Raw genomic sequence first — 13309 nt, forward strand, 5'->3', positions numbered from 1 at the left:
GGCAGTGGGTGAGTTAATTTGGGGGGAGAGGGGGGGGGGGGAGGGATATGATGGCGATGCTTGGCAGCAGCAGCTCCCCACATTCTTATCCACGCATGCTACTTGCAAACACATCCACTTCATCAACACCCTCCCGCAGCACAGTAGAGAAGAATTATCCACCACTTAAATCAGCATTTGGGTCAATCATTTCTGTAAGAGCATTAAGCTTGGTATCACTATGATTATAAACATTAACTTGTAAACTTCCAGGTTACAACAATGAACTTTGTTCGTCTCTTCAAATAAAAGCTACATGTGGCAAAAGCCAAATGTTTCAGATAAAATACATTGGCTCTTAAATTCCAATAGATTGTTTGTCATGCAAAAATCTGGGCTTCTCAACTCCAAATGACTGACTGTAAGGAACATTAATACTTGGAAGAAATTCCATGATGTAAGTAATCCACCTTGCAAAAAAGTGTTTGGAAAGAAAGAACTTGGAGTGATGTAAATAAAGACTGAATAATATGCAGTGCACATAAATATTTCTGAAGTTGGATATCCTACCGCTGAGTTTCCATAACCAATCGAAATGTCAACATATATGTTAAACTCCATCGTAGCAAGACCGATAATAAATGTTGGAAACCTGAAAAGCAATTAATCTTCAGGTCAATGTTGTGTGTGCAGTTCATTAATCTTCTCTAGATTTTCATGGGGTTTCCTCAAAAAGCTCCACATTTTTTCAAAAGGATTAAAAGTTGGAATGTGTAGTTGTGCAGTTCATTAAGTTAGACTTTGGTTTGACTTATAATAATATAGAGACAGACTTAGGGTTCTCAATGTAGTGCCCTCCCTTTATTCTTTTTGCTCTCTCTGTGAATCGGTAGAAGCAAGTCCATAATAGGAGTTTTAAATAATAGAAACATTCGGACAAATTTGTGTGCATGTGCACTGTGGAATTGCTACAAGAGCTATCTCAGAATTGGAGGGTTGTCTATATCACTCCGGCTGATAATTTATGGCTTGTCGAAGATAATGGCAACTAGTAGAAGCTTAGTGGTTTGTCATTTCTTTTCCCTGGCTAGTCTCTCCTTTCAAAAAATTCTTCAAAAATACAGCAATGAGCAACTGCAAGTTGCAATCGTTTAAGCCCAGTGGCTACGGGCAGAATTACGCTAAATGACTGCTAATGGTGTTTATTGAACGCAGCCCAATAGGCTCCCTCTACAATATCAAAGTGTAACTACACTCAGACCCACATCTAATTTTGCATTCTTTTGTTGATGAATCGCTGCTTAAATCTCGTAACTGTTGGTTTGCCATGGCCTGCTAGTAAAACCTAGACATATATCACACACCAAGTCCAATAAGGGCCACTATTACAAATATCAATATGGAAAATCACTTATTTTTCTCCCAGACAGTATTATAACATTTGGCTTTGCCTCGATTTTTATTTTTTTTCCATAAAATATAGTCACCCTCTCAAACCCAGAATGCAGATAAGTTTATGACAGCTCTAGACCCTAGCAGACAATCCATACCCTCAGTACCAATCGGCATGACATGTGATGATACAGGGCAGCTAGGGTCTGAAGGAGTACTTAGGTGGGGAATATTTCTTCAATCATAATTTAAACCCACACTCACTGTCTGGTTTACATGAAAAAGACAAATTGTCTGGTGTGAAGTTCTAAAAAAGAGAGAAAAGAAGCATAACGAGCAAACAAACAAGCAAAGTGGGACTCTTTAGCCTGATATGAAGATTCTCACCATTGTGGATGCCATTTGAGACAGTGTCTTGTCCCTTTGCGCCCGATGTGACCTGTCTCAAAATACCATGTGAGTATTTAAACTAAGGGGAGTAGAGAATCAGAGTGGAGATATTTAAATCTTTAGACTTCAATATTGCAAGCGATACGACAACACTATTTCTACATAGAAAGAGACATTTACAAGCACTATGCATGAACAGTTTGATGTTAGTTTGGAGAGAATATTGGACCAGCCATGCTACTGAATGTGCAATAAGGCAACCAGAACTGTAACAACCCACCTCCATTCTTGAAAACAGTGTGGTGCAAGACCGGAAAATCTCTCCATCAATGCTGTATTATAGAGCAATGGAAGGAACGAGTGTGCCTGTGGAATATATGAGGTGCTGCTGTGGGAGTCCGTATGGGTGCAGACATGGTAGTTACAACACTAGAAAGCTTTTGGTCGCCAATTATGCAGAGTGTTGGCTTCCAATGCTTTTGAGCATTAATGTTTAATAGCAATTGACTTTGGTTCTTTTAGCACTTGTATCTGTGATTTTTTATGTCGCTTCTAGGGGTTGCTTTTGGACTCATGCCTATCAATAAGAGGCCAGCAGTGCCATTCCAGTAGATTTCCCAATGGACTGCAACTCTATGGATGATTTAAAGGGAGACCGAAGAAATACTCTTAGAGGCACCTGGTTAAAGTGCCAATACTTCTCAGAGTGGAACTCCGTCACTTCGTCTCTCTTGTCTACTATGCTCTCTCTCTTTTCAAGTTCAAGTGTTTGTTGTCTCTCTTTAGATTGGTATTGTTGCAGTGTTTATATTGCCTTGTCATACAAGCCACTGAGCCAATCCGTTATAAATAAAAATACCATGTTGTGATCCCAATCTGAGCAGGCGTCTTCCTTAAACTGTGGGTATCACTATGTTTTCTAAGGTCCTCTCGACCCCAGACTCGTCCAAATGGTTCAACATTTCGGATTCCTCAAAGTCATATGTCGCCTGCTCGATAAAGTGTCCCATGAGGAAGGCCTCTCCTAGGCTACAACCCTTTGAACGACATGTAAATGGTGAGAGGGCATCACCCTCCTCCGCCTCCCCTTCCTCCTGATCTACTTCATCTTGCCCCTCTACATTTCCTCTCACTATCACAAACTTGACCTTGATGGAAGGAAGCGCATAGAGCAATGTAAATGAAGTGCCCCTCATGTAGCTATAGTCAAATCTAGATAAAGCGGGCCCTTGGATCCTGTGCCACGATTTGTGTCCTCCCCTATAGCTCACATATATAGAAGGATGCAACTCATTATGATCCCCGCTCACGTGTGATGTAGCATACACTTCGCTATAGCAACTCACATATATACCCTTGTATTCTTGGTAGCATAGTCACAAGGGACGCGTCCCAAGGAGTGGGGACAGGGAACGGGGCTCAAATGGATTTTGAGTGTAAAAAAGAGGGCGGTACGGCAAGTGGGGACGGGAAGCGCAAAAAGATAGGCCCCATTCAAGGATCTCATGTGTCTTAGAGATGAATATAATATCTCTACCCTCCATCACCTCTCAAGTCGTAGTAGATGTGTCCACAAGGATCCATTGCAGTTCCATACTGCCCTATATGTCTGTGAGAGGTTCCCATAGGCAGCAAGTCCCTATTTGATGGTCTTTCCATCAATAATGACATGGTCGTCGCGGTAAATGGGTCTATTGTCTTTCTTGCCGGCTTGTGTGACTCCAGGCATGCATGCTTGCCTATGCTCGATTTGCACCTGTCTGAGGTCATCATCTAGGGAGATGGGGGTTATCGAGAGAGCGTAGTGCCACCCTTTTCCTCATGAATGTGAGCTTCTTCATCTTCCTCATGGTGTCTCTACCTGCCCGACAAGATTTGGTTAAAGACAATACCTTCTATCCAAGCCAAGTCTAAGTGTGGTATATGCAGCTTAATATCAATGGGGTCATAGTCCTTGGCAACACAGAAGAGCAAGAGCAAGCGAACCACCAAGCAACCTCATCCCATCAACATTAAAAGAAGCTTGATTGGAGATCATGGAAATATTGTGGCAACACCTCAAGCTGACCAAGCTAAAGCTATCTAATCTTCTCCTCTATACCCATGATTCATGTCTAGAGCTTCAGCAGGCATGCCTTATCTTCTCTATTGTAGTGTGCACCAAACGAAGCTTCTCCTTCTTATTGTTTTTTACCACCTCCACACATCTGTCCCTTATTGCCTCTATCTTCTCCTCAAGGCTTTCGGTGATCGCCTTTGTGATCTCCTCCTTAATCACTTCCTTACTCAGCCTCCATGATCACCCCTTTTTTTCTTCAGGGTCGGTCGTGAAGTCATGAAATTCCTTCCTTCAGAATGTCAAACTCTTCTTTCATTTTTTTAATTCTCCTTGCACCAATCCTCCTGTCTTCCACTACTCTTTGACTTTTCTCCACTCAGCCTTCTCTCTTCTCCACCTTGGATATCTTGGTAAGGAGTATGGGAGATGAGATTTGTCTCACTCCCATGGTGCTTAACTATAAAGCTTCCATAAATTGGCTAAACTAGACATCCCTAGCACGTTAAGATTTTGAGGTCTAGATGGCTAGACCAATTTTTGGAAACATTGAAGTTAAAAGATTTCAAGGTCAAGATGGCTAGACCGATTTGTGGAAACATTGAAGTTAAGAGCGAAGGTCCCAAGGTGATGATGTGCAATGCCCAAATGGACCCGAAGAGAGGAGCAAAGGCTGAACCCAAGACTGGCTAGAAAAGCACACCCAAAATGGCATGTGAAACACAACAGATTTTTTTTTTTCGAGAAAAAGATTGTTCTATTAGTTAATGAAAACTGCCCATAGGGCTACAACCACCTCTGCAAGAGAGGGCTACAACAAGCATGATGGGGAGACTCTCCCAATGAAAAAACAGCTTATATACAATGAGGCTAGATCAAGAGATGGCAGGAGGGAAGAGCCACACAGGTGGACAGTAGTGCCATCTGAGCACCCCTTGGACTATGGTGTAGAAAGGCCCAAGGCGCCACAGTCGAAGGAAAGCCTCGCGGCGCTCCCGCATGCAGTCGGACCTGCCCTGTAGTCCCTCAAGCTGTCCTCTAAGAGTATGGATCAGCTCTAGCCAAAAGTCACGAACAGTCTCTGCTAGTGGCACACAGTGAACCTCAAAGATGCGGAAACAGTGGGCCCGCCACATGAACCAAAGTGTCAGGCTACTGATGAGCTCCCAACACTACTCTCTCTCACTGCACCACTCCTGTGGAGTAAGCTCTGTAGCAGGCTGAAGTGTAGGTCGCCCCCCCTGCATCACTATCATCCTGCTGGTGGCACACGGCAAGCCTCAAAGATGCGGAAACAGCGGGCCCGCCAGGTGAACCAAAGTGTCAGGCTACTGATGAGCTCCCAACACTACTCTCTCTCACTGCACCACTCCTGTGGAGTAAGCTCTCTAGCAGGCTGAAGTGTAGGTCGCCCCCCCTGCATCACTATCATCTTGCTGGTGGAAGATAGCTCAAACTGAAGTGCCGGGACCGTGAGGGTGGACCAAGCCGCTGCCCCCCAAGTGTACTATCGAGCCTTGGAGAGAGCAAGCATCAACCGAAGAACTCGTAGCCACACCTGCTGGGCCGAGGGACACTCTCAAAGACAGTGACGCTGACTCTCCACCAAATGGTCAGAAGTTGCACATGTGGCCGAGAGACCACTATGCACTAGCCAGCTCCCTACTGTTGTGGCTCTATGTGCGACCAGCCACTGAAACAAGGTGACTCGCCTCAATTGTCTGGAGTCCCACAACCTCTCCCAAAAGTCTGCCAAGAACTCGACTGTGAGACCCTCCTCCTGCCAATGACGTGCTGCAGCGGGGAGTGCCTCTCTCTGTGCTGCTAGTATATGACGGCCCAGTCGAACAGTGTACTGAAAGAACGGGACTCCTGGGTGGTCTGTAGAAGAGAAGGGGTCCCTCCATAGCCACTCACCAGGATCCCACTGTACTCGTGTCAGTGGACAACACTCCCAAGCCCATAGCCTCCAGTGTCCAGTCTCAAGAGCTACTCGGTCAGGGTCTATGACGCAAGTCCTCCCACAGATGCCCACAACTCGGATCCTCTGGAAACAGCACTCTGCTATCTGCGGGGCCTCTAATGCAACTCGCTGTAGTCGTCCCCCACCCTGAAGCTCGAAGAACAGGGCTGAGACAGACTCTGAGCAGGCCCTGACTGAAATGAGAACCTCCAGTCGTGTGAAGGCTCCCATCCACCGGGGTGCTACTGGCTCGAGAGGCGTGAGCCACTCAGCTGGAACTGACTCTGAGATGTCCTGACACATGCTCTGCACCCCTCTCATGCCCTGTAATAGGTAGTAGCTGGAAACCCTGCACCTCCTCTGACAAACCTGTGAACTCTAGCCAGTCACCTAGAGAGCGCGCTGGACCTGCTGCCATGGGACCCCAAGAAACATGAGGCCGACTACCAACCAAGTGGCCTCTCTGAGTGCTAACCATGGGGTTCCAGACGAGGGGCTGCCGTAGGCGCTCCTCCGTGCACGTCGGCTGTCTCTGCTCTACGCCACGCCGTAAGAGCTCCCAAGATTGAAGCAAACTCACTACGAAGCGGTCCTCCAGTCTCCTGCTCAAACCAACTCGGCGCAACTCTGTAAAGATCCATCTGGTCGAAGGTTTCCAAGGGCCTCCTGACTGAGGCACCCCGGCACGAAGCCTCTGTAGCAAGAACTCCTTCCACGGCTCCTCTCCTGGAAGTCCTCTGACTACGAAGTTCCCAAGAAGGGCTCTGCTCTGCTGTGCTGGATCAATGATCCAAAGCCCTCCCTAAGAACAAGGAAGTGTGATGACCAACCAAGCCACCTTGGCTCGGGCAATCTGAGTGCCACGACCTGACCAAAGGAAGTTCCTGATCAGCCTCTCTACCTGGCTGATACAAGAACTCGAAAAGATCCAGCAAGAAGAGCTGAGGCTGAGGTGCAGGTCGTGGCCTTCTCCGTGGACACGCCTTCGCTAGGTGGCCCATCTATTGGCAAATGAAGCACTGGTCCGGAGGCCCGAGTACTCCACACTCTATCTAAACCAACCCCCACTCACCAAAGGCAGAAGGATGACCTTCGGGAGCGTGTGGGTATCTCTAACCAAAACTCGAACTAAGGGGATGCCAGCCGCCTTGGCAGCTACTGATGCTGCCGTACGAGGTGTCTCCAGGACAGTCCCGATGACGGAGCCAATCTTGGAAAGAAGTGGTAGGTACTCCCTCCGTAAATCCGGAAAGCAGACTGAGATGGGGATGTCTGCCTCCTCTACTAGCACATCCGAAGTCGGGTCAAAACCATGTCGCCACTGTCGAAAGTGAGCGCGTGATGCTCGGATGGCCAGTGGACTCATAGCTATGACCTTGGAAGCTATCTCGGAGGTCTCGAACTCGATCTGATAGTACCCCCGTCCGAGAATCTGGACATCCAAGATCTTGCCCACCTCTGCAAGAAGGCAGGCCTGGAGAAGGTCTCGCAGCTCTCCTCTGCTAGGTCGGGTGCCGAGAATTTTGCAGACGACCGAAGTCGCCTGCAATCGCTCTACCTCAGCGGCTAGGCTCCCTCGCTCTGTCGGGGAGAGAGGAAGTCGAATGGTGGCCTCAGCAGGGTTTGGCGAGGGGGCTTCATTGGAGTCCGTCTGCTGTGGAGCATGAGCCGCCATCTGTGTCTGCTACTGGTAAAGAAAAGGCGGAGAAATATCGACGAAAAAGGGGGAAAGACCTACTGGACCGAGCACGTCAATGGTGCTGGCGATGCCCGTCAAACAAGAATGGAGAGGGAGAAGGCTAACGGTAAAAAGCAAGCGAGGGGGGCGGACAGTGGGAGACTGCGAGAACGGCTTCAGGCTGGCTAGGCAACGGGGGGCAGCGCCGCGGGGGGGGGGGAGCTAGCTGAGCTGGGCAGCGGGCAGCTGCGGGGGTAGCGCGAGGGGCACGGGGCAGCGCGAGGTGGACAAGCGGGAGATCAGCGCGAGGGTGTGAGGGAGGGCGATGGCGCAGGGGGGGAGAGGGGGCGGGTGCGAGCAGCAGCGAGCCAGTGGCTAGTCCGAAACACAACAGATTTTGCAGAACAAATCGTAAAACATTTTGCGAGTGCTGACTTGGTAGTCCATACAGACGCTACTGGCTCCTCAGTCAAGGAGCTTTCAGGATAGTTATTGAAAGCATAGAATCTCAAGCCAGGATACTGCTAGTTATTGAAAGCATAGATTCTCAAGCCAGGATACTGCCAGCTTTTAGAAGAAAATGCTTTTGGGCGATGTACCTTTAATTATGGGCCTTGGGGGAGCATTAGTTGCAGAGTTCACTCTTTCCACTATTGTATCTATGAAGATCAATTACTAAAGAAGTACCTCAAGGGGCGCTTACTTTAGTGCCACCGCATTCGAGTGGGGAACTCCGCCCCAGTGAGACTTGTTTCGAGTTTTAAGTTCTCTTTCAAGTTAAGTATTTGGAGTTTCAATTCAGCTTGTGGCATTGTCTATTTTACCACCTTGTCAGTGACTTGCCGGTTAGAGTGGTATCAAACAACCAATCGATTGAAAAGGTAGCTCGCTGCTGCCCCCGCTCTCCCCCTCGCGCACGCTCTGCACATCCCCCCCCCCCCCGCCAATACTCCCCCTTAAGCTCCCAACGAGCTGCCCTGCCTGCCCGCTGCAGCTTGTGCTCTGCCCCAACACGCAGTTTCAACGTGTAGCCCCGCAGCCCGCACCAGCCTCAGCCTGCCGCGCCCACCTCAGCACGCCCCGCCGTGCCCGCCCCATCCTCAGCACCCCGCTGCGCTTCAATTCGCTCGCCCCGTTTCGCTCTCTCGATCCCGCCGCGTCGCTTCCCCTCGCCCGGGCCTTGCTAGGCTGAACACGTCAATCCTCTCTGCGTTTTCGGCGTGCTCGGTCAGCAGAGGGCCTCCTCTCGACTTCGTCTATCCGCCCTTCTCCATGGCACAGCAAACACTAATGGACGCTCATGCTCCACCTCAGAGGGACTCTCAGGAAGCCCCCTCGCCCGACCCCGCTGAGCTCTCCATTCGACTTGCTCTATCACCGACAGAGCAAGCGAGCCTAGCCGCAGAGGTGGATCGTTTGCAGGCGACTTCCGTCATCTGCAAGATTCTCAGCACCAGACCCAGCAGAGGAGAGCTACGCGACCTTCTCCAGGCCCGCCTTCTTGCAGAGGTGGGCAAGATCTTGAACGTTCAGATCCTCGGACGAGGCTACTACCAGATCGAGTTCGAGACCCCCAAGATGGCGTCCAAGGTCATCCCCATGAGTCCATTGACCATCCGAGCAGCTCGAGCTCACTTTCGACAATGGAGACATGGTTTTGACCCTGCTTCAGATGTTCTAGTAGAGGACGCAAACATCCCCATCTCCGTCTGCTTCCTGGTTTGCGGGGGGAGTACCTACCACTTTTGTCCAGGATAGGCTCAGCGATTGGGACTGTCCTGGAGACACCTCGCACGGCAGCCTCAGTAGCTGCCAAGGCAGTCGGTATTCCTTCAGTTCGCGTTCTGGTTAGGGACACTCACACTCTCCCGAAGGTCATTCTTCTGCCTCGGGTGAGTGGGGGTTGGTTTAGACAGAGCGTGGAGTATTTGGGCCTCCCAGACAAGTGCTTCATTTGTCGACAGATGGGCCATCTTGCAAAGGCCTCTCCACGGAGGAGGCCCCGACCTACACCACAGACTCAGCCCCAGCCTGCAAAGGCTGGCCAACAGCCACAAGCAGAGACAGCCCACACATGCAGAGCCACCCTCCGAGCCTGGGGCTCCAGCGGAGGAGGGATGGAAGCACGTTCGTGGTCGACGAGGGCAAAGGCCACAACGACAGCCTGGCACTCAGAGTGGTCCTCAGGCGCCTGCTTAGCAGTAGTGGGTTCCCACGGGGAACCGTTTCGGTCCTCTTGAGCAAGATGAGGTCCCTGTCCCAGCCCCCACCTCAGCTTCACCCTCGACAGCCACTCCCCCCCCCCCCCAGAGTTCCCCACCTCCTACTCCCGCCGCCTCTTCTCCTCGCCCCTCTACCTCTGCCGCTCCCCCCCCGCCCCTCTTCTCCCCCTCTTCCCCTTGCTCCTACACCCCCCCCCCCCCCCCCCCCCCCCCCCCTCCCGCTCGAGTTCCACAGTCGACCCAGGGGGCAAGGACATCTCCAGTTGCTAGGAGATCACTTGGCAGCACCTTTGCCACGAGTCACTTCGCGAGAGAGGGACAGCCTTTCTTGCGACCCCCTCTACAGGTACAGACGTCTCCTTTTTGCCGCAGCCCCTCGTGGTGTGACAAGCTTCGACATTCGGCGCCGATGGGACTTCTTTGACTACGATCTTACACGTCTTCTCAGCGACTCCTCAGCAGACCATAGGCAGCCTACTTCAGGGTTCATGTTCTGTTCCTTGCAACTAGGGGAATAGAGGCCTTGAACTCAACGGTTCGCTTCTCTTTTCCCCTTTGCGGCAGGGACTAGACTGAGTGGACTCTCGACTCAGTGTTGGAGTGGTTGCATACACAGGTCCTAGAGTTCTCTCACCACATGGGAGACCTAGGAGTTACAGACTTGCTTTCTACTCTCTTGCCATTGGCCAAGTTTGCGGTGACTCCTCCATATGCAGCAGGATGTAGACACATTGTGGTTCACCTCTTTGCTGATACTCGGTGCTCGCCATGCTATGTATTCATTCATGAGGACTCCTGGACAGAGGAGGTTGCTTTACGTATGGCTCGCTCCACTTGGTCTTGGGCCGGGCACTCGCTGAATTCACGCCTATCGAGAGGACGCTCGGATGTGGATTACTCCCCATCCAAGCAAGCCTCAAAGATAGCACGTTTAGCTGCTTCGGCAGCATCTGTTCCCTCTCGCTCCCCATGAGGACTGTCTCATGGAACGTGCAGGGACTTGGTGGGCCCCAGTTTCAGTGTCAGCGGGGCCGACTGTGTCAGGAGCTTCAGAACTGCCTTATGGGAGGAGAGATTGATCTCTTTATGCTCCACGAGCATCATCTGTGTGAGAGCCGCATTAGACGTTTTGGTCAGCTCTTGCGTGGACGATATGATACTTTTTGGTCGGCTGCTTTTAGACCTGGAGGCATCTAGGGTGGGGTATGTATGACTATTGCGAATTCTTTGCAGCGGGCCATTGTGGGCAGAGGGATTATTGTGCCAGGCAGGGCTCAGTGGATCACTATGCAGGTTCAGGGTTGCCTTGTGGGCTTCCTCAACATATATGCGCCCAATGTGGCGAGTGCACGAGCAGAGTTTTGGTCACAGATTGTTGAGTCTCTGCCGCCACAGGCAGAACATTGGTGCATAGGGGGTGACTTCAACATGTTGGAGGACCCTTCTGACAGGATTGGTGGTAGCCATGCTACTGTGCATGGAGTTGAGCTGGCAACTTGGGAGAGGTTTTGTATGACTCTGAGGGTCTCGGATGCGTGGTAGCACTCTAGTTTTCTGAGGCCCCTAGACAGCCTCGCCTTCTCTCGTTCGGACCGCAGAGTGGGAGAGTGAACCTATCGCAAATAGATCGCTTCTACACTCGTGACCATTTCAGTGACTTGGGTGGGACAGTTGGCATTTTGGCAGGGACCTCCTTCTCGGATCATGCCCCAGTGATCCTCACAGTGGCAGATAGACAAAGGAGGGGAAGCACGATGCTTCGCATCGTTGAGAGGGTCTTGCTGGACTCTGCACTCAGAGAGCGAGTAGAGGCTCTCTAGACAGAGAGCTTGGACATGCAAGATTCTCCTACTGACAGAGTGGCCTCAGGACTTGCTCAGATTAGGACAGAGAGCTTGGACATGCAGGATTCTCCTGTTGACAGAGTGGCCTCAGGACTTGCTCAGATTAGCTGTTTCTTTCTCCAGGAGTCTTTGGCTCGCCTGGTTGCAGCGAGAGAGGAGGAGCAGCATCTCAGACAGGGCGTTGCTTCCTTGCAAAGGATGCAGGAGCAGCATCCAGACAGTCCTTGGATGGAGGAGCAACTACAGCAGGCTTGCCAGGAGCTTGTTAGCACAGAGCAGCAGCGCCATGAGTTTGCTTTCCATGGACAGGCATATCAATGGACACAGGTGGGTGACAGAGTGACTGGTGCTTTCTTCGAGGCAGTGGGACCTCGGCATACGCATGCCAAGGTCAGTCAGTTGAGAAGGCCCGATGGGTCAGTTGCTTCTGAGCCAGAGGACATGCGTGCAGTTGCTACTGACTTTTACCGTGAGTTCCTGTCTGCAGAGCCTCAGTCAAAGCATCAGGATGCATGCAGGGAGCAGGTGTGGGCACACATACCTTGCCTTGTGACTGAGGAGATGTGTCAAAGGCTTGAGCTGCCACTTTAGCTTGAGGAGTTGCACACGGCTCTTAGTGCACTCCCCTGTGGTAGCTGTCCAAGTGAGGATGGCTTAACTCCCAGTTTTTTCTTGGAGTATTGGGACTTGCTTGGCCCAAATCTCTGTAGTGCTTTTCAGTACATCTTGCACACAGGAGAGATGCCTGACAGCATGAGTGAGGGTCTGATCTACCTCATTCCCAAGGAGGGTGGCTCCTTGGATGAGATTCGACAGTGGCGCCCCATCACCATCCTCAACTTAGCCTACAAAATTCTTGCCAAGGCTCTAAGTTTGAGGATCCAACCACTTCTTGAGAGCCTTATACATGGAACTCAGACAGGTTTTGTCAAGGAGCGCAATATCCTTGACAACATCTTTACTTTTTGGGAGGCTTCTGCCCTAGCGCCGCTCCGTGGTGAGGATCTGGTGATTCGGCTTCTCGATTTTGAGAAGGCCTACGACAGAGTTGACTGGGACTTTCTAGAGGGCACTCTACGCAGGATGGGCTTCTCAGATGCTTGGATCAGAGAGGTGTCAGCTTTGTACAGACGGGCACACAGTCAGGTTCTTTTGTCAGGAGGTAGAGGTGATCGTTTCATGCTCACACGTTCGCTCAGACAGGGCTACCTTCTTTCCCCCTTCCTCTTTCTGTTCTATGCTGAGGCGATGAGCAGGTTTTTGGCGTCGCAGCAGGTTGGTTTACGGGGCTTAGCACCCCCTATTCAGGGAGATGAGCTACTGGACGCTGAGTTTGCTGACGACTCAGCCTTGTACTTGGATGGCCAAAGGCCAACCTTCACAGGTGTGAGCAGGCTATTGAGACCTTCTGTTGTGCATCTCGCGCACTGATCAACTGGAGAAAGACAGTGGCTTTCTCGGTTGGTAGTGCTCCTGTGCCCGACTAGATGCCAGGTGAGGGTTTCAAATGGATTCCCTCGGGGACTACAGTTCGGTACTTGGGCTGTCCGGTTGGTTTGGACTTATCTCCCGAGCAGCAGATTGCTCCCCTCCTCCTGTCTATCAGGAGGAAGTTACTACATTGGAGCTCCGCACGACTTTCTTTGGCTGGAAGAGTTGTAGTGGCCAACCAGGTGCTGTTGGCTACTATGTGGTACATCACTTCTTGCTGGATCTTCTCGAGTTCTTGTATCAGCCAAGTAGAGCGGCTGATCAGGAATTTCCTTTGGTCAGGGAGAGACACTC

General features: G+C 50.8%; 1 protein-coding gene across 1 annotated transcript in view; it reads right to left on the minus strand.

Moving 5' to 3' along the window:
• The window catches only part of LOC147455901 (protein HAPLESS 2-like), a 346793-nt gene that overhangs the window by 237937 nt on the left and 95547 nt on the right, over positions 1 to 13309 (minus strand). The window contains exons 6-7 of the mRNA XM_086514530.1: positions 1759 to 1810; positions 550 to 631 (exon numbers count right to left, since the gene is read on the minus strand). Of these exons, the coding sequence (XP_086370656.1) occupies positions 550 to 631; positions 1759 to 1810 (134 nt within the window). The remainder of the gene's footprint in view (positions 1 to 549; positions 632 to 1758; positions 1811 to 13309) is intronic.

This window comes from Adiantum capillus-veneris, chromosome 6, assembly GCF_014529385.1.
Source record: "Adiantum capillus-veneris isolate H3 chromosome 6, ASM1452938v2, whole genome shotgun sequence".
NCBI lineage: Eukaryota > Viridiplantae > Streptophyta > Polypodiopsida > Polypodiales > Pteridaceae > Adiantum > Adiantum capillus-veneris.